This window comes from Carassius carassius, chromosome 10, assembly GCF_963082965.1.
Source record: "Carassius carassius chromosome 10, fCarCar2.1, whole genome shotgun sequence".
NCBI classification, from domain to species: Eukaryota; Metazoa; Chordata; class Actinopteri; order Cypriniformes; family Cyprinidae; genus Carassius; species Carassius carassius.
The window spans coordinates 10,514,894-10,535,673 of record NC_081764.1 but is presented as its reverse complement, the minus strand read 5'-3'; the positions used below and the strand labels follow the sequence as shown (position 1 = coordinate 10,535,673).

The 20,780-nt window shown below is 37.4% G+C and overlaps 1 protein-coding gene across 1 annotated transcript; it reads right to left on the bottom strand.

The window, feature by feature from the left end:
• Positions 1-1,460: 1,460 nt before the first annotated feature.
• LOC132151761 (vitamin D3 receptor B-like) lies at positions 1,461-18,965 on the bottom strand. The gene is made up of 9 exons (XM_059560112.1): positions 18,011-18,965; positions 8,765-8,909; positions 8,514-8,644; positions 7,393-7,577; positions 7,105-7,204; positions 5,181-5,367; positions 3,684-3,835; positions 2,715-2,831; positions 1,461-2,616 (listed from the first exon to the last, which is right to left on the bottom strand). The coding sequence occupies exons 2-9, from the start codon at positions 8,905-8,907 to the stop codon at positions 2,363-2,365; spliced, it is 1,269 nt and encodes a 422-aa protein (XP_059416095.1). The 5' UTR covers positions 8,908-8,909; positions 18,011-18,965; the 3' UTR covers positions 1,461-2,362.
• Between the last annotated feature and the right edge of the window lie 1,815 nt (positions 18,966-20,780).

Sequence of the window (20,780 nt, the reverse complement as noted above, 5' to 3'; positions counted from 1 at the left end):
CTAACAATCCTCTGCCCAGTGCCACCACCTGTACACTGATACCAGAATATCAAAACTAGTCTACAAGAAAATATTTTAATCTTTTACATTTGCAAAGTAATACTCATAGATATATATAGCAAACCTTCCATATCATTAAATCTTAAGTGCCATGACTAAGTTATCTGAATAGTAATATAATGAGGAAACGATAACCTTCTCACACAAACACACATTCCCATCAAGGCTGGGCCAATTATGCGACACCCAATTATATATGAATATACTTGGTGTATAGGTAAATGCTATACATTGCCCTCACTTCATAAACACACGCTTCCACAGACAGACACACACACGCACTGCGCTCTCCTTTCCAAGCGACCGCAGTTTCCAGGTAGTTAAATTCAGCTTACATGATCATTAAATCATCGACCCAGTTCTGACACTAAATTCACACCTACAGACAATCTTCATTAAACTGATTAAATCTCATACCACAGAAAAGTTTTTCTAATGACCCTGAGCCCTGACTGAGAAGAAGATTCATACGAATCAGACGTGATTGGAGAAACCAAGAGAACGAGATATATAAAGCGCTCTGTTAGCATCAGCCCTATATTGCGACTCAAGGAGCCCTTGACGACAGTCTCGCAAATATCACTTACAGATATTTTACACAGTAGAGAAAAGGACTCTTACATAATTAAAAATCATAAAAAGATCAAAGTGAATAACTGTGAACAGCTGAGGCCAAGCTAAGGCAGTTATGTTTGTTTTAGAGGACATAGCGCAGGCAGTGGCTAATGTGATATTAACACGGTTTATACTATGCCCGACATGTTTAGATATATTTTTACTGTTTAGATAACAACATAATTGGTGTTTAGATAAAAACAACCAGCCTAAGAGAAGAACGTTTTGAGTTGTGTTATGCTGTAATCAGAATATGCTTTGAAGAACTGCCCTGTGCCAACAAAATATCAAATATACCCTAGAAGCATGTAACACCACAGTTACAGATGACAAAAATTCATAAATTACCCAGCATGCTGCTTACAGTTACTTTTAAAAACATGAGAACCAAATAAGTTAGTATTATCTCCCAAAGCAAAACAAACAGTTATTAAATGAATCTCCCACAACCTGTCAGAAAGACACCATAGTTCATGGGTCATAATTCACTACGGACTATGAAACTATGATTTTCATTTTGAAGTATTCCAATTAATTTTATTTATTAAGAATGTTTTCCCACAATTTTTGAATACCATAATGTGAAACCTCATTCATGTCATATGAAGAGAAAAATATATATTATTTAAAATGTAAATAATACATAATTGTAATATGGATGATATCCATAAGAAAATATGATGGCTAACGAAGGGTAAAATGTTGAAACAACAACAACAACAAAATTTAGTTAGTTGAACTAATTTTTAGTTGAAAAAAATTATGATAGAATGGAAGATTTGGACTTTACGACAGTAAAGAATGGAGGTAAAGCTGTTTTTTAAAACGTAATTCATGATTCCACTTCCTGCATGTTTTCATAAAAGCACAGTTAGATCATACTCTTTGTTTACTTATTCATTATAACCAGCCAGGGCTTCAGGGTCTCCCTCTGCTAGATTCTACCATTAGCCACAAGAAGCGCTTATAATCAAACTCTATTTACACTGATTTGAAAAGTTAGGAATATAGATACCTAGTCTTATTTACAGGTTAGCTGTGTGGTGAGTGCTAATGCTGCACTGACCACTTTGCGGAGGCGTGAGGTTATTGGCCAATCACAGCACAGGCAAATAACAGGAGAGAAGACAGCCATTGTTCAGCGACCTATCATAGCTCTGGAGGCTGAGGAAAATGGGGCGGAGCTGCCGTTTGGTTAAATGGCCAGGCGAGGGGTGAGTTAGAGCTGTGTGCTTGCATTAGTACTTTTAACCCTGTGCATTTAAAGGCAGGAGGTGAAGAGACAGGACATCAGCAGTAGTGGACAGCGCTTTGGGGACCATGCAGAGGTTTAGAACAGGACCGCACGCTCACACACTCATCCTGCACATGCAGTATAATTGTTGGTTATTGATACTACAGTAAAATATACTGTAATGAGTTGCCACAGTGATAAACACCATGACCATATTACATTCTCATGAGAATGTCTTCCTTACATACAACATCTATGGCACTCCCTAGACGATCTGTAAATGATGAGGGATACACTTACACACACACACACACACACAAACACACCACTCACAAACTTCGTCCTGGAAACTGTATGCATTTTAAGGTGATTATCCTTACATTCACTCCACTCCACAATCCTCTAATCCACGCCGTCTGACCCGCATGTCTTGCTCCGACTTGGGTGAAGTTGTTAAGTGACCTGTCCGCCGAACACCTCCAGCACCAAAGGGGTCAGCTGCAGGCTGTGTTCGGGCTGGAAAGAAAGGGAGCGGTACTGTTTGGAGTGCTCTTCGTTCAGGCTGCGAAGGTCCGCCAGCTTCTGGATCATCTTAGCGTAGAGCAGACGCCCCCCCGGGTGATGCGCACGGATATACGCCTGCAGAACCTCAGATAACCTGTCCTGCAACGCTTCCACTCGCTCATGGTCCTGCACCCCAGGCCGGTCTACGAGCACACAAACACAGACAAGTGAGATTCCTGTTTGCTAGCACAGACTTGTTTTACGGATGACGTCTCAGTCTGTACATGGGATACACGCTGACCTGGAGACAGCAGGCAAATGGCCATCAGCAGCACATGTTCCTCCTCATGTAGGCTGAGCTTTTTCAAGCCCACCTGAAACTTCACCAGAGGCTCTAACAGATCCAGAGTGTGTCCAGCTGTGCCCCCAAACATACACAAAATCAGGATGATTCCATTAGGCTCATTATTACCAACTACATTAGGCTCATGAGACCAACTACAGGTGTTGTTCATCACATTGACTATGGACCTTGGTCACAAAGTCTGATAACCAGAAAGTGATAAAAAATATTTTTATTTCATTTTTGAAAACCATGTCTATTGTTTTATAATGACTTATTAATTAATAGTAGATCCTTATTATACAGTAATTATTCTAATTAATTATACTAGGAAACAATAATAATCAATACTTTCATGTATTTGCCTATATGCTATATGCTTTATGCAAATTTCTAATGTTAATTTGTACATATACAGTTTAAACATTCAAAATTAATTTACTGAACTAGAATAAATTAACAATTGAAAACATTAGCCTAGATGACTGCTGTAAAAAAATTATTCGTCATTATCTTCATGCATCAAATTGGGATAAAAAGAACAATTATGAAAAAAAAAAATAATCACCAAACCCACTGCTGACATCAAATAAAATACAAATGTAACCAAGTAAACTTTGATATAATATGTAAGTATTCAGCGTTATTTGTGTATGTTTATGTGCTTATTTATCAATATTTTTGATTTACCTTTTATTTTTTATTTTCAGTTTCATTTCAATTCAGTTCAATTTTATTCATTTTAGTACATCAAACATATTTTATTTTCAGTTAGTTGCCAAGGCAACATTTCTAATTTTCATAGAAGTTTGTAATTTTTAGTTCAACTTTATTTCAATGAATGAAAATGATTTTTAATTTAGTTTTAATAAACAATAACAAAACTGCAGCCACTGCATGAAACAATGTTTGTCTGTTTGCGTGTACCTTTCGTGACATCATTGACGCAGTATTTAAACTCGGGTCCTCCACAGCTCCAGCTCATGTCCTCCAGACTGAAAGACTGGTTGGACCTGAGCATGATCACTTCTATAGCACTGGACTTAAGCAAAGCAATCTGATCTTCAGCTGTCAGCTCCCTGAGACACACAAACAGACACAAATGCACACACATCAAATGTTGGCTCATGCTGGATTCTGTGAATGGCAGATGCAGAAGGAGTGGGTGCATTCAGTGCAGATAACATGACACTCCTATGGTTACCACAGCAACATGCAGTCCATCATGCATATGTATGTGCGCACATTCTGAGGAAGCTGGGAAATACATGGAAGTACTCAGAGGCAGGAAAGAAAAATGTACAGAGAGTGACAGTCTATAAGGTCAAACATATTTTTATGTTCCTGAGGCAATTAAATCGATGTTAGGCATGTTAACATTATACTCTTGTGAAAAAGGTGGAACTTTCCACAAACAAGCACCACAAAAATGGATTAAAGAAATGTAGAGATCATCCTTGCTCAAGAAAGACCTACACAAATTTTAGTTAAGTTCACCAAACAAAAAAAATTATTATTAATTGCTGTAAATTTACTCAACCTCAGGGCTTTTGAGATGTAGGGGACTATTTGTCTTCAGATGAAAAAGATCTGTAGCTGAAAAATGGTCGTTGGAAACCATAAAATGCAAGTGAATGGCTACCGTCACTTTAAGAATAAAAATAATAAAACATATACAGGCAACAAAAACAATAACTGTGGCTCCTGAAGATATATTGAAGAAAAACGATCGGTCAGGGCAAGAAACTGAACATTATTTACAACATGATTATCTATAGCCCACAGACAGTTTGTTTCAATGAACTGGTTCAAATAACTGATTCATCAATTTGTCTATGTAATCAGCTAATGACATAATTTATACGCAATTATATTATTAAAGCACCCAATAATAAAGTAAAACACTGAAAACTAGCCTTAATCAGTGGCAGCCACTGAACTGCATTTTATGAATCACCAAGGACCATGGTTTCAGCTAAAAATCTTCTTTACTGTTCCAATGAAGGAAAAAGACACCTACATCTTGAACGCCCTGAGGGTGAGCAATTTCAGCAAATTTTTTGGGTGAATTAATTCTTTAAGAACAGTTCCATTCAGCTGAACTGAGCATTTGAATATCATGTCCCATTTAGACTTTATTCAATATTGTTTTTATAGAGTTTTTGAAGACTAGTACATATTTTTCAATGCTGTACAGTAAAATTCAAATCTGCAAAATTCAAAGCACTACTAAATTCAGATATATGTATTTAAAATCGAAATTACTGCAGTAATTTTTTTTTTTTTTTGCAAAACTGAATTCCTTCTGGTGACTGACTGGTTCTGAATTTCTTCAAATTGCAATTCAGTAAATCCATGCTCCTGCCATTCCAAATAAAATGAATTCAAGAATAAAGGTTTTTTTTTTTTTTTTTTTTTTTTTACCTGAATCCAGGAATCATCTTGGCAAAGCCGATGACCTTCTGAATGCTGTAGGAAACCAGGTCAGCCAGGTGAGGAAGCATGGATAGACCAGTGCCCTCATCCTCCTTTGAGTCTGGACTGGAGCTCAAACCCTGCTCCTGATACATCATCAACAGATTACTCAGATTCATCTTACGATCTCCTGACTCTACAGATGTGAAGACACAGAGAGAGAGAGAGAGAGAGAGAGAGAAACAGAAAGAGAGAAAAAACAACAACATCAAAAAGATCAATGCTTTGCTTTATCTAAGTAATCTTTCAAACTCAACAATTATTGTAACAAGTACACTGGAATTCTTCCAGCATTTTCTGAACACTAGGGATGGACGATACCACTGAATTTTGTTTTCGATACTTTAAAAGAATACTTTTAAAGAACAGTATCATTGATATCAATAGTGATACGATACTTCTAAACTGAACTTTTACATGTATGTAAAATGTGAAATGATACCCACTTATAGTTCTAGAAAATAGCACATAGTTCTATCCTACTCAATTATTCGCTAACATACTGTTTGCATTATACTTTTTGTTAAAGAAACAAAATCACTGGTTAAAAAAAAAAACACACCTTAATATCAATATCTTTATTTGAGCATCGATACTTTCGATTCTCACATCAGTATTAATATTTCTGGATCGATAATGAACTCAGAAACATTCAAAATCATTTTTAATGTTCACTCAAAATCATTCCTTGATTTTGACTGTATGTAGTTCTTTGCATTGAATGAAATTAACTGTTTTTGTGGTGGGCTAGTGAAAGTGCCTGTAAGGCAAGTAAAAATCTGAAACAATGGCCCAGGAAAAAAATTCTGACAGTATTTTGAGACACTGGCCGATAACTGTGTCCACTTAGCTGATTAACAGAAGCATTATCTCCCCCTTGTGTCCATTTCAAAATCTGCCAAAATGCATATATAATACAACCAGACAACAAACTACTTCTGTTTTTAATGGTTTAGTGAATTGTAAGGAAATGCTGTGGAAAAGATTTTGTGTACATTACATTTGCTGTCATATATTAGGACTCCACACTTATGGGGGAAATTTTAATACTGTAACTGCATTTGTTAATTTGGATGTTTTTTGTTTTTTTTTAATAAATGCTTACTAAAGCTTGCAATTTAAATCTCTGAAGACATCTTTCGTGCATGTTTACACAGGTTGAGCCCGCAGCTCAGCACAACCTCACTGACTGTCAGCGTACTGTGTTCTGCACTCTTGCAAACACCTTCATAACAATAAACAAAGCTGTTAACATAGCAGAATAATTCTCTAATTTACACTTTGCCTGAAAAGCAAACACTGTCAACATATCAGAGCTGCAAAACAACGTGAGTAGACAAAGAAAATTAACCCTGAAACTGTAACTTTTCAAGATTAATAAAATCTGCAGCAATCAGAAAATTAATCAGAACTGTTCATTATCAAAATCAGAGTTTTCCAACTGGTAATATTATTTATTTAAAAAATCATAAAAAGATTTTTTCTTTTTCTTACAGCTTCCAGCTGTAAGATTATGGTCATACCCCCACTCCAATAGAGAGTTTATGATTAATGTCATATTTAAAGTTACAAAAACAACTTGCTGCTTCCAGGATGAGCCATATGTTTGTGTGTGTGTGTATACACGTATGCATGTGAATAGTCTGTTTGTCATTAGAGTGGCTCTCCTGTGACGTCAGGCATGGTGAGATGGATGGAGCCTGCTGTGCATATTAGACACACAACCCTCTAACACACAAACACTCACGCCTGCCCGCGTCTCAGACTGGGCTGAAAAACATTTCTCAGAAGAAACTTTACAGGTGATTAACACACACAAATGAGTGTTTGTGTGCATTTGTTTCGCGTGTATATGCATGTGCGTGTGTGTCACCTGGAGAGTGGCTGAAGGAGTCTGACGAGGCATCTGATAGCGAATGAAGAGACGCGGCTCGGCTGGCACTACGTGTAACTGGACCCTCTCTAACTGGAGGCTGCAACACAAAACACACATAAACAAATGAACACACTGAAAAAAAAACAGATGCCATTTGGTTTGATACTTAATGCAGGCAAAATTAAGCATCACTTAAGTGTCCAAAACATCACTGGGCCCACTGTTCAAAAACATCTTAAAACGAAGAGAGGAGGAGAACAGAGAAAAATCTGATGAAAAGTTTACTCTGAAGCGTGAGAAGTCAGAGTAGGAATCGTCATAGGTTTTGTGATGCGCTTCCACCAGCGTATCAATGATGCTGCGCTGCTCCTCTGAAAGCCGGGGCTTCTGCGCCTCCCTCTGCGCCTCCTCATCTTTTCTCCTCTGGATCAGCTCCTTTTTCCTCTGAACTTCCTCATCCGTCAATATAACTGAAGGAAAAGACAGATGAGTATTATTACTAAGCCCATGTAATATAATTTTATTACAGGTAAAATACAGATTTAAAAAATGAGAAACTAAAATCGTATGTTGTTCTCCAGTGTTATATTACAACCATAATTCATTATAATTTACTTTAGTATAGTTTGATGGAGTTCAGTTTAATCAATAGCTTTAATTTAATTCAGTCTCATAGATACTGACAAAGGGGAGAGCAATTCCATCAGACCATTTTTACTTGCAAAAATGTCTGAAAAAAATGAAACATCTTTTTTTCTGTTCTACTGGATATTCCTCTTCCTCCCTTTCTCTTTCTCCCCATTAATCTAAGCATTATTATTATAAAAATTAAAATGAAACTTTTTAGGTATAAAGAAATATTCAGGTTTATAGCTATTACAATTGTTAGGGACATTAAAACAACTGCATCAAATATTGCCTTTTTATGACTTTATTAAAATATATCTGATCTTTCTGCATGTGATGTTTGTTTAAAAAAAGTGATAACATACAAGCTATAATTTCCACTGATGATCTTTCAAAACACAAGAGCGATCAAACATTGTAAAATCCATATTTCACAATGAAGCACCTTTCACTTTCAAAATGATTCGAAAGAGCTGCCACTCAGGATCATGTGCTCACAAACAGTGAAACTACTTTCTTATCCTAAGTATCATTTTGCTAACTGCCTTTCGGGGTCTTTTGTGAATGGATCATCTTACTTGCTTTTGTTTGGAACAACTATAACAAATAGCATGCCATTCCTGCAGAGCCCTTCAAGATCACAAAACTAACATTTGGAAGCTTCGGAAACTCCAGGTTTAATAAAAATCTAAACTATAATTAAAACATGATATAACAAAGTATATCTTGGCTCCCAGTAATCAGTGTTCTGAGATGTGTCATGTTGGCTAGTAACTCACACTCTTTCATCATGCCAATATCCAGGCAACGCTTGAGTCTGCAGGCCTGGCAGTGGCGACGGTTATCTTTAGTGATGGTGCAGCTTCCATTAAAGGGACAGGTAAAACTGGCCTTCCGCTTCATACTGCGCCTAATGCACATGCATGCAAAAACAAATAGTATGCCAAGTATCACATTGTTTACAGATAATATGTGTTGTTGTAAATGTGCGAATATCTAATTGGATGAGAGAAAGTGCATGCATGTGTACCTGAAGAAGCCTTTGCAGCCCTCGCAGGTCATCGCATTAAAATGAAAGCCAGTGGCTTTGTCTCCACACACACCACAGATCCGTGGAACATTACGGTCAAACTCATCTGGCACTTGAGTGGATGTACTAACGGCTGACTCCATCACTAGGAGACGAAGGAGGAGGAGGAGAAACAGAATCAAACATACAGAGTTGTGCAGTTATGGGGATGATAGGAAGATAAGATTACAATATTACAATCTAAAAGAACCGTTTTCTTGTTGAATATATTTGAAATTGTAATTTATTCCTGGGATGACAATACTGAATTGATATATTACCGTAATTCCTCAAATAAAAGCCGGGGCCTTTATTTACCTGAACTGCAGAAGGTAACAGGCTTTTATTTGAAGCAGGCTTTTATTAGAGGCAGGCCTTTATTTCTAATTCCATCTGTTTGATAAGTAATTGTTTTAAATAACCCATTTTAAATTAAAAGCGATAGCGTTTCAGTGGACAGAGATTATAACATTAGCACAGAATCAGTTCACAACCAATCACCAAAAGAATCAGTTGGGCATTTTAACATGGGTCTGAACCATAGACTGTATAAAAATATGGACGTAGTGTCCGTGACGTCACCCGTAGACTACTGAAGAGAGTTTTTGAAGCCTAAAGTGTGTAGAGCGGGCCGTTGCCATCTTGGCAGCGCGTCACCGCGCGACTCTCCCGGACAATCAAAAATGGGCAAAAAGGCGGGAGCTAGTTGCTGTAGCCACGCCCACCTAGCGGGCCGGCAGTGTCAGCAGCGGCAATCTCCCTGTCACTCAAGTGGCCACGCCCTTAATTATGCAGAACTTTAAGTCTTAATATAATTTAAACAGATGAGTTATAAAAAAATTCACCCCCTCACAGTTGTCATGAAGGGCAAAATTAGCTATTTAGACCAAAATCATTTTTTGAACCAGGCTGTAAACATGTTTTTTCCTGCTGTAAAGTTGGGCATTTTAACATGGGGAGTCTATGGGACTGACTCTCTTTTGCAGCCAGCCTCAAGCGGTCAGTCGGTTCAGACACTTCGGTTGAGTGACAGGGAGATTGCCGCTGCTGACACTGCCGTCGCGCTAGGTGGGCGTGGCTACAGCAACTAGCTCCCGCCTTTTTGCCCATTTTTGATTGTCTGAGAGAGTCGCGCGGTGCACGCTGCCAAGATGGCGAAGGCCAGCTCTACACACTTTAGGCTTCAAAAACTCTCTTCAGTAGTCTACGGGTGACGTCACGGACACTACGTCCATATTTTTATACAGTCTTTGGTTCAGACGCGCTCTGTGTCAGTCTGCTTCACGCTGAATCACGCATGCGCAGTATCACCAGCTCCTCGGTTCTCGAAACGGACACGTCCGACAGAAACGGTTCTCATTCAGTGTACTGGTCTATGGTACTGGTGATCCGAAAACCGATGCAACCGGTTCTTGACTCGATAACGAGAAACGCTCCGGCAGTGGGTGTGTACAATACGTTCGTTATCTGGTTCTGCTGCACAAATTTTCTCCTTTATTTGTCTGTGTTGACCAACCCCCCCGGCCACTATAAGAGGCTACCGGTTTTTATTTGAGGAATTACGGGTAATACTTTTATTTAGCAAGGGTGCATTAAATTGATAAAAAGTGACAGTAAACACAATTAAATTACAAAATATTTATTTTTCAAATAAATGCTTTTAAGCTTTTATTCATTAAGGAATCCTTAAAAAAATATAAAGTATCATGTATATCCAAGTATCAAGCATATCACCATATACTGTATATTAAGCATCATAAACTATTTTTCAGCCTTGATAAGAAGAATCATTATTAATAATGGAGCACCAATAATAAAACTGATTAAAAAAAAACTCAGTAATGACTGCTGAAAATTTTGCTTTTTGCACACACAATTATATATATTTTTTGGATTATTCTAAACTTTTGACTGGTAGTGTATATAAAGCAGAAAATAAAAAAAATGGCAATCCCTTTCTTCGGCACACACCGACAGAACAACAAAACTACAAATCATAACTGACGTTCTTCAGCGAGTGTTGAATAATTAACAATTCTTTAATAGAACAATAAATCATTCTGATTAAAGCTATGAGGCCAGAATCACAAACTGAATGGGGAAAAAAAACTGAGTTCTTTATATAAGCATCACTAATGTATGCGCATTGATAAAGAGCATACGAGATAGAAGGGAATATTAATTAGCTATCAGTGCTACACCATCGAGGAAGGGCAGGAGGATTGGAGTGGTTGTAGGAGACCGTGCAAATGAAAACAAACAGATGTCAGCTTCAATATCTTCATCAAAAGCCTTTTTTGAAAAAAAAGTACAAGGTCAGCAAAAAATAAACATAAAATCATTATATAGCCCCACTGAGCATTGAGAAACCCATGAGGAACACCAGCCATGCTGAAATGAGGCAGAGCTCAAAGTGACACACCAACTCAAACAGCTCAAAAGCATCAGGTGATAAGAATATTGTCACAATAAATGTGTATATGATAAAAGCACGTGATTAATCATTTCACTGTCGTAACACATGGAATCAGCAATAAAGTGGAGATCTATGTGAAAGGTCGCAGGAACATCAGGAGTCAATGTGTACAAACAGAAACAGTGCAAACCAAATAAACATTCCTCAGCATAGAGGGTGATGTCACAGTTTTCCTGTTTTCACTCAATAAGTTGTGAGGAAAAGCTTCATATAGCGTGCACACACACACACACACACACAGGTAACCTCTTCAAGAGAAAGTTCTCAAATTACTCTAATGCACACAGAAAACTCACACTAATAAAAACATTTCAAAACACACAGCACATAATTATGCATTTATCTAAATTGGGCTGTTCATTTATTCATCTATTCAAAATGTGTGAAACATTTGCCTTCCCTGTTTGTGAAGATTTAGTTGGCAGTCTTCCACAAACATGGCACCACTTACGTGCATATTTCTGTAACCTGCAGATGGATTTTGCTATTTGTCATGGCTTTTCCAGTAATGATAATTGTTTTGTCAATATTCAGAAAGATTCAAAAAGGGGGGCCGAAGTAAATCAAATAATAATAAATCAACATTAAATTAATAAATAAAGAACTTTGAAGTACATGTTTACCATGTGTGCAAACATACTCTTTAAATGTCTATGTCATTATATAAGAAAATATAAAACAGACTATTTACATAAAACAGAGTATTTATTTCAAAGAAAGTAATGCAATTCTCATACTTTTTAGATCACTTTTACTTCATACTTGCTTACATAAGCATTCACATTTTGGTGCACTCAAGTGCAGGAAAAAAGTCATTGAGTTTCATTATTCTGGATTGTACCGAATTTCTCAACAGTCTGTGTGGAAAAAAAACTGTTAAATAATAAAGTAGTAGTGAAGTGAGTGAAGTGAGCTGTAGCTATGAGTGATTAGCCTTGCTATACAATATAGTCCTCATCAACTAATATTATGAGAGCAATGCTCTGCATTACACTCAATAATCTAAAATGAACAGCATAAAGTGCAAAACATAGATTTAACAAAAAGACAGATGATTTGAAGGACAAATCCATTTATCAATAGTTTCCTGATAAGCATAACATGAATACATAATTAATTCATATAATATAATAAACACAATATCCCTCTAAAAAGTACACTAAATGCAGATGTTTTGAAACAATTGTTAGGTAAACTTAGCCCTTGCTTTTACAAGGCTCCAAAATCATTAACTGTGTGTGCACACTGAGATGCCCGCCTTTTCCACTATTTGCTTCGATGGCTCTTGTTATCAACGCACACATAGCATGACGGAGATAAAAGACTTCTTAAATCTTAAATGCCTCTTAATTGGCCGGTCAGGTTAACGTTTTATCTGATGCCATAAAACATCTAAGAAATCTGAGAAAACCTGGGATATTTTAGGTCTGAACATGACTGACACTTTGACACTTTTGACTATACCTTCACTATATGTATATGATCGTGATGCCTTTAAGGTAGTTCAGAGTTAATGATTGAACTGACTGAAGCATCACATAGCACTAACAAGTATGTAGGCCAAGGTGTACGAGAAAGTCTGTCCCTCTTCAGAAGAATGACCTGGTTGTGAGTGTAATGGCCTGTTTATCATATAAAAGAACAAGAGGTACCGCATGACTACAGCGGAGAAGATCACCTTCGAAGCAACATGCATGATCGCTATCTTTTAATCGAAATTGAAAACGGCTTGAAAATATGGTGAGAATTGGTTTTGGCCTCCTTTTTCGAAAACAAATGCAGAGAGCAAAGTCATTGCTGATAACCAGAGAGGTTAGCATATTCCATAACATATTGCCAGTGGTTATTGTGTAACACAGTGGTCATGCTATAGTAACTCTAGAACATGTAGCTATAGTGATACTTCAATCGACATGGGTAACTAAGGTTCCTTCACGATAAAAACTTCTAGTAACTGCATAATGCGAGTTGACTTTGTAACTGGTGTGGCTTTTAGGTATAATTAGGTCATAAAATTAAGTAAACAGAGAAAAGCGCCACAGCCCTTACAGCAGAGGCCGAGGGCCGCCTGTATGCAGGACAGGACAGAGATGCTGTCAGGGTTTCATAAACCTTCATTAGCTATGACAACAGACAGAGACAGCCTCACACGGCAGGAATGCCAGGCCTGGCATGGAGACCATGTGGAAAACACAGGAACACATGCAACATCACATACTAAAGCCCTGTAGAAATGTTCTCACACTTGGAGTGACCCAGCATACTGGCTTTGACAGTTATAAAGGCAGAACGATCAGCAGACCCATAAAAACAGACAGAGACTCCGAGACAAACAGTCCTACACATTTCCAACATACACACACGCTACGGAAATATGAGTGTATGTGTAATGCGCAGAGCCAGTTGCGTTAGTTCGGGTCCAGAACACACAGAAACTGCTGCTGTCCTCACACGAACCCTACTGGAACACACTGCCAGATTATAACACTGCCACACACTCACACACAAAGTCTCTCTCTCACACACACAACACACAAAATTCCACAAGTACACCGCACAAATACAAACTAAGACTCATGCCAAGCTACACTCTATGAGGACATGGTAAAGTCATTTTACCATCGGATTCTTTCAGAGATTTCTATTTGCATAGGGCAAAACATCTACACGTTATGTAAATGTATAAGTAATAGTTTATACTACTGTAGATGTTCAGCTTTTACATTAACATAAGGTGCTGGAACAGCTGGTATATGTGTTGAAATCAATCTGGTTTTGATTTAACCCCAAGAAATGCGGTAGCCTAATATTCAAGAGAAAAACTAATTCGATCCATGTAGGCCAACATCACATCCACAAATCGCTTCAACGTAAACACAACCTTAAGGGACAGTTCACCCAAAAAAGAATATTTGGTCATCATGTATTCACCCACATGTCATGTCAAATCCCTTCTTCTGTGGAACACACAAGAGAATATTTTGAGAAATGCATGTAAATTTTTGACCATACAATGGAAATCAGTGTTAAACAAAACTGTTTGGTTACCAACATTCTTCTAATTATCTTCTTTTATGTTCCACTGAAGAAAGTAAGTTACACAGACTGAAACAACATGAGGCTGAACCATACTTGTAATACAGTGGAAACTGCAGCAACATCTCTACTTTTATTTTACTTTAATCTCAGAATGTATTAATTTATTTAGCATTACTTAAACAGTTTCAGAAAAAAGGCACAAAGCCATCACTGAAGTGCTACCCTCCAGTTACAAAATATTACAATAGTACAAAATATAAAGTTTAGGTACTAACACGCACCTTTAAGGTCCTATTAGGTACCATTTGGGGGTAAATAAGCTACAAAACAGAATTATCAAAGGTTAAGAATAAAAAACATTGTGAAGAGAACCTAAATTGAGCCTGAGCAACATCGACCTCTGATTGGCCAATCATTACACCCTGCTGTCAGTTATTTTTGTGTAATGACCACTAAACTTTATAAGTATAATTTATGTATTTACTTGGCAAGTATGTAATTAGGGTGACACAAGATCCTTCCACTTCCTGATCACCTTGGCTGACTGTATATTATCCCTTATATATTGAAGGACTATCCAAAGTTGCTAGAGGATCTTACAGAAATCAATGCAATGGAAAGAAATTAAACAAACAACAACAAAAAAAGATCATAGATTTTCTGTGTCATTGCAGTCTATAAGACTCTTAAGTCCTTATAGGTTTAGCTAAGGCATATATAGCAATGTCAAGCACTAAGCAAATAGTACCAATCTATAGTAGCTGTAGATGTGCTGTGTAAAGACATACATTAATCATTATCATTCCATCATGCTGAAAAACCTCCTCACACTGAACATCAGTTATATCTGAACTGTTAAATTCACCATAAGCAAACAAATATTACATAAAAAAAGATGCAAAGACAAAGATAGCACTGTAAAACATCAGTCACAGTAAATAAACAAACATCAGGCCAACACTGTACAAGTTACATTACAAGAGTCAAATTTAGGCTGTTTACTAAATAGAAACCTTTCTCAGCTGTGAATAGTCTTTTTACGTATTCGTCTTTGGTTACCCTTGCCGTAACGCGACCAATCACTCACTCCATGCAAAACATGGGGCAAGAACACACACATGACCAGAAAAGTGTTACTGACTCCTCCTTCCTCTTTCCTCCCTTTTCCCTCCTTCCGTACAGGGGGTCTTTCTACCCTGTGTCCAATCCCAGTGGTCTGCATGCACACACACACACATACACGCATATACAGAGCCAACTTCCCCTTCAATGGGCCTCTCTACAGGGCCACAGTCAAGGCCTCACAGCTTCTGCCTAGAGTTACAGAAACTACACACAGGCACACACATTCCAGCCCCTGAAATGCGCACCGCCATGATAACAACCTAAACATCACAATCCGGTTCCTTTAAACAAAAGGAACATATCATAAAGCGAGACATGCACAAAAGAAAGTCCAGCATTACACAGACTCAGAGTAAATCACTGTTATGGACATCACATGCAGGTGCGTGGGTATTTGAACATGTAAACATCCAGTATAGGACTATATAGATTTTGCTACTGCAGCCTATACCGTCTGGAGCTCAGCAGAAAACAAATCCACTGACTTTCAGTTATTTATCCTGCACTGAAAATAAAAAAAGACTAACAAAAATAAAGAGAGAGGGGAAAATTTTATATGTGTACATATATAGTGAGCATTATAGTTCAAAGGTTTGGGGTTGGTAAGATTTTTTTATGTTTTTGAAAAGAATTTTATTATGCTCAAAAACCAATAATATGAAATATTATAACAATTTAAAAGAACTGTTTTCTACTTTCATATATTTTAAAATATAATTATTCCTGTGATGGCAAAGCTGAATTTTCAGCAGTCATTACTCCAGTCTTCAGTGTCACATGATTCTACAGGAATCAAATTATCAATGTTTAAAACATTCATGCAGCTTAATTTTTTTTGTGGAAAGAATCATCTTTTTTCACGATTCTTTGATGAATATAAAGTTCAAAAGAAAAGTATTTATTTAAAATAGATAACTTCTGTAAGACTCTTTTGATCAAATGTGTCCTTGCTTAAGAACGCATTTATTTATTTGAAAAAAAAAAGATTGACCCCAAACTTTTGAAAGAAAATGGAACTAAATAAAAGGGAAAGAGGGTTTTAAAATCATTCCAGGGTAATCTTGTTACATGGTTGGCTATCTCATACTACTTCCACTCAAATTAGAAAATGTATTAGCCAATCCAACATGGGACAAGGGTAACTATTACATTGATTCATAAGGTCTGTCACCTGACATCAACCTAAACAACTAAAAAATGAGGACATGACCAGTCATTTACTTTTGACCATGCTTGTCCGACATGCACTAACTAGTAGTCCATTAGGAACAGTGGAAAAAGTCCTAGCTTAGTTCAACAGACATGTTAAACAAACAATGCAAACTACAACAGATTCTCAACATACCAACAGCACAATGTGCTTTCAGGTCCGAGACACGCACACTTTCTCTTATATGACCAACATTAGTAATACTGGTAGGTTAATTTGCCTCATATAGCAGGGTTATTACATTTTATTAGGTTTTAAATTAAGCATTTATAAAGTTTTACTTTCATCATCGGGTTTTATAAAACACACAGGTCTGCATCAGGTAAAATACTTAATATGCACTGTTTCAACCATACTGCAAAAAGGATGATAAAGTTTATTATTATTATTACAGCACAAGATCAACAAATACAAGAAAACTAATTTAAACAATAACAATAACTTTCCCTTACAATTAAATATTAGATAACCAAATGCACAATAGATCAGGTTTTTATGTATATTTAAATATATGCACATATGTGAAAATATATGAATGAAAGTTTAATTACATTATAACTATTGTAATGTATATTAACGAATGCTCTATTAAACATTATATAATTAATTAATGTTACGTAATATCAAAGAAAGCTATCATAAAATGATACGGCAAACACAAACACACATAGAAAAATAACAGATATCCAGCCTGAATCATTACACTCGTACTGCACGTTTTGTTTTGAATTAGTTACGTACATAACTGGCATAACAGTATTTGGTTGGAGAAGTTCGCTCAGTCTCTAGAGCAGTAAGTTTAAAAGTGCTGGTAAAAGTGTAGAAGCGATACTGTCGCTGTGGCTGGATGATGTCGCAGTTGGAAATTGCCGCAACAGATGAGCCGATGCGCAGCAAGATTATATCAAGATAACTCATCACCATTCACGTTACACGCGTTTACATTGCTTTGAATACAATCATTACTTCATTAACACGAATTTGCCGCTTTAAGTCATCCTTCAGAACTAGTTGCAGCAAGCAAAGTTTTCCACGTTGTATAACTTGCCACGGTCGGTGTTTAAATTGCATTCAATCAGTGCAACGAGACAGATACTTCATAGACACACAACGACTAAATAAACAGGTTTTTAAAAGTGACAAACGTGTTTTAGCTCAGCAACTACCACACGAACTCTCTCTCTCTCTCTCTTGATCTCATTTGCCAGATAAAAAAAATAAATTAAAAAAACAGTAGTCACTTGAGTAGGTTATCTAACATTAGAAGAATAGGAGCTTTTGTTTTGAATAGCATTAGTGTGCGCACAAGGTTCACTTTAGTAAAAGTGTGTGTTAGAGTAAACTGCTCGCTTCGTACCTGCGTACAACTTTTCCGGTCAAGCGAGATGTGACTTTTGCTGCTTCTCTTCAGCCCGTAACTTGTAAATCTTGTTTGTTTGTTTTTTTCTTCTTTTTTTACGCCAAGAACTTGGCGCCAGCTCACATGCTAGCACGCCGAGAAAACACGCCCACCGCCTCGCAGCTCCGCAGAGGGTCGCCTCGCTCCGCGTCCAGCCGCACCGCAGCCCCGTCCTCGCGGTCGAGCCTCTGGAGGAGCTAGTCGACGAGATGCTAACGAATTACGCTGGCTATTGCAGTTTTGTCATCCATCCCGTGCAGATTTGATCGCGAATCTGGGGATTAACTAAAGACAAAATATTACGACAAAAATATCGGTCGATTCTGAAAGCCCTTCCTCCGCGCCCTGTGGGAGATTCGCAGTTTCCGGGCACAAAACAAACTTTGAACCCACGCTGTTAGGACTGTAAAAATGTTGTACTTGACCCTAAATAGATGGGACTCCGTGTAATTACGCCCCGCCCCGACTCTACCCTGTACAGCGGATTTTCCTCCAATAACGGATCAAAGACTGTGCTGTGAGCGTACGTCCGCTGTTTTGGTTGGTGTGACATCCTCTGCCACGCGCGCACTGTTTGGACAGGTCGGTTGTTCGTAAAGCGCGTGGGGACAACTCCCACATTCCACAAGCAAAACACACTCACTCACTCACTCACACGCACGCACGAATCCCACTGCATTCACATGCGAGGGTTGCGCGCGCTCCCGCGCGTGAGGGGTGTGTCGTGACGTCAGAGGCACCAACGAGGTAAACAGTTTGTCCGCATGAGGTCGAGCATCGTATTCGTGTATAAACGAGAAGAAATGTGTGCCAGGCTCTTCAGTCTGTATTGAAGGAATACTTTTTACATTTGCTCATTCTGTTGCTGCAAACCAGTATGACTTTATTTCTTCTCTGGAACACAAAAGAATGAAAGCCTCATGCACCATTAATTTTTAAAAGAAAGAGGCAAGGCTATTTTTCCCTAACATTCTTTCTTTTTGAGAATACCATACAGGGTCCGGAAGGATAAATAATTGATGACAGATATGAAATGAACGAATTTTACTTTTGTGTTTTTGCTGTTCCTTTAAGAAATTCATAAATACAACACAAAACAATTTATGGCCTACCCAATATCCTACTTAACCTAATAGCAGTAGGCGATTTCTGGTCGCTACAGTTACCGCAATAAGTCATGGAAATGTTGAGCCGTCAATGACGGCCAATCTTTTTTTAAAATATAACATTTGGGTTTGTAAGGAGATGAGTTCATGTTTTACTTGGGTGTGTCTGCCTGAGTAGTATAGCAGAGGCTTCTGTTTCAGGCCTAGAAGGCAGAGCACAACGTTGTGTGCTTGTGTGTGAGTATGCATAAGAGAAAAACAACATACAAGTTTGATTGTGTTAGCCTGATCACAAGGAGGATTTCAGCCCTGTGGCACACAGTGAGAGAAGAAAGGTTATGTGTCGTGTTTGTATGCAGGCGTGTGTGTGTGTAAGATCTGAGCTGTAATGATTGATGATGCATGTTGAGATAAAGGAAGAGAAATGTGATGGAGTGAAAGGAAGATCGTAGAGGCATGAACGGAAGTAAAAGATGCAGAGAGAGGGGCCTCTTATGGTTATCCATTAGCTGTTTCCGACGTCCTCTCACAGGAACATATAGGCTATTGTCTGGAAATATAGAGGGGCACATTTAGGGTACTAAGCATGCTTTGTACGTTCATTTAAAACAGCACTGCAAAGAGAAATAAAAGAGATACAGAATATCATAGAATTGGTACAATGTCATTATACTATTAATGCATTATACAGTAATACTGTATGTGATTTTATGATGTTTGATCTGGTCTTGTGACCTTCAGAGGATTCTGTTGTGGTGCTCACACCTATAAAAGATCCCAATAGTCATCTGGATTTGACTAAAATCACACCTTTGATCTCCTCTTTCTATTTCCCATGTTCAAAATGTTCTGACGGTTACACTGATATAACAGTTCATAACCTCTCAGTGACTACAAAGATAACTGTGGAATGTGGAACATAGAATGTTACTTCATTGTAGGTCAAAGGTCAAGGGCAGCCAGCCAATCAGGAATTCTGTGTGGAAATCAGATAAAAAATCTTTAAATCATTTTGCCTTTTTTTTTAAAGCTATATACAATAAAACATAATCAGCAATACACTCTGTAAACAGCAATATTATTACTACAGTATTAATACTGTATGTTTTGCTGTTGTGCAAAATATACGGCAGTTTGTGGCATTCATATAGTTAGCATTTAGATGAATACTAAACGTAAATTAAGGGTTGTGTAAATTTAGATTAAATTGGGTGGATTTTTAGTCTGCTGACCCTTATTTAGTAATGAAAATATCTATTATTTTGTTGTTATTATTATTATTATCATTATTTTAGATCAGCCAAAAAGGGAAATCGGAGAAAACACTCTTCTTGCTTCTTTACTCGGAACGAAAATGTCACAAGGAAAAAGCATTTGATTTCCTGGAAAAAAATAAATAAAGACGTTTTACAGACCGATCACTCTTTCACTCTTGTAAATCTTAAAGAATCTGCTATATTTCTTGCAGATGTTTTTGTCACGATGAAATGAATACTTAATCAGTAAACATTTTGGATTGTTCGTGCACGGAAGTCATGTTTTGGTAAGATTTGAGGCTAATAAAAGGAGCGTATAGTTTTGTAACAATCTGATGTGTCTATTTCTCGGTAGAATAATATAAA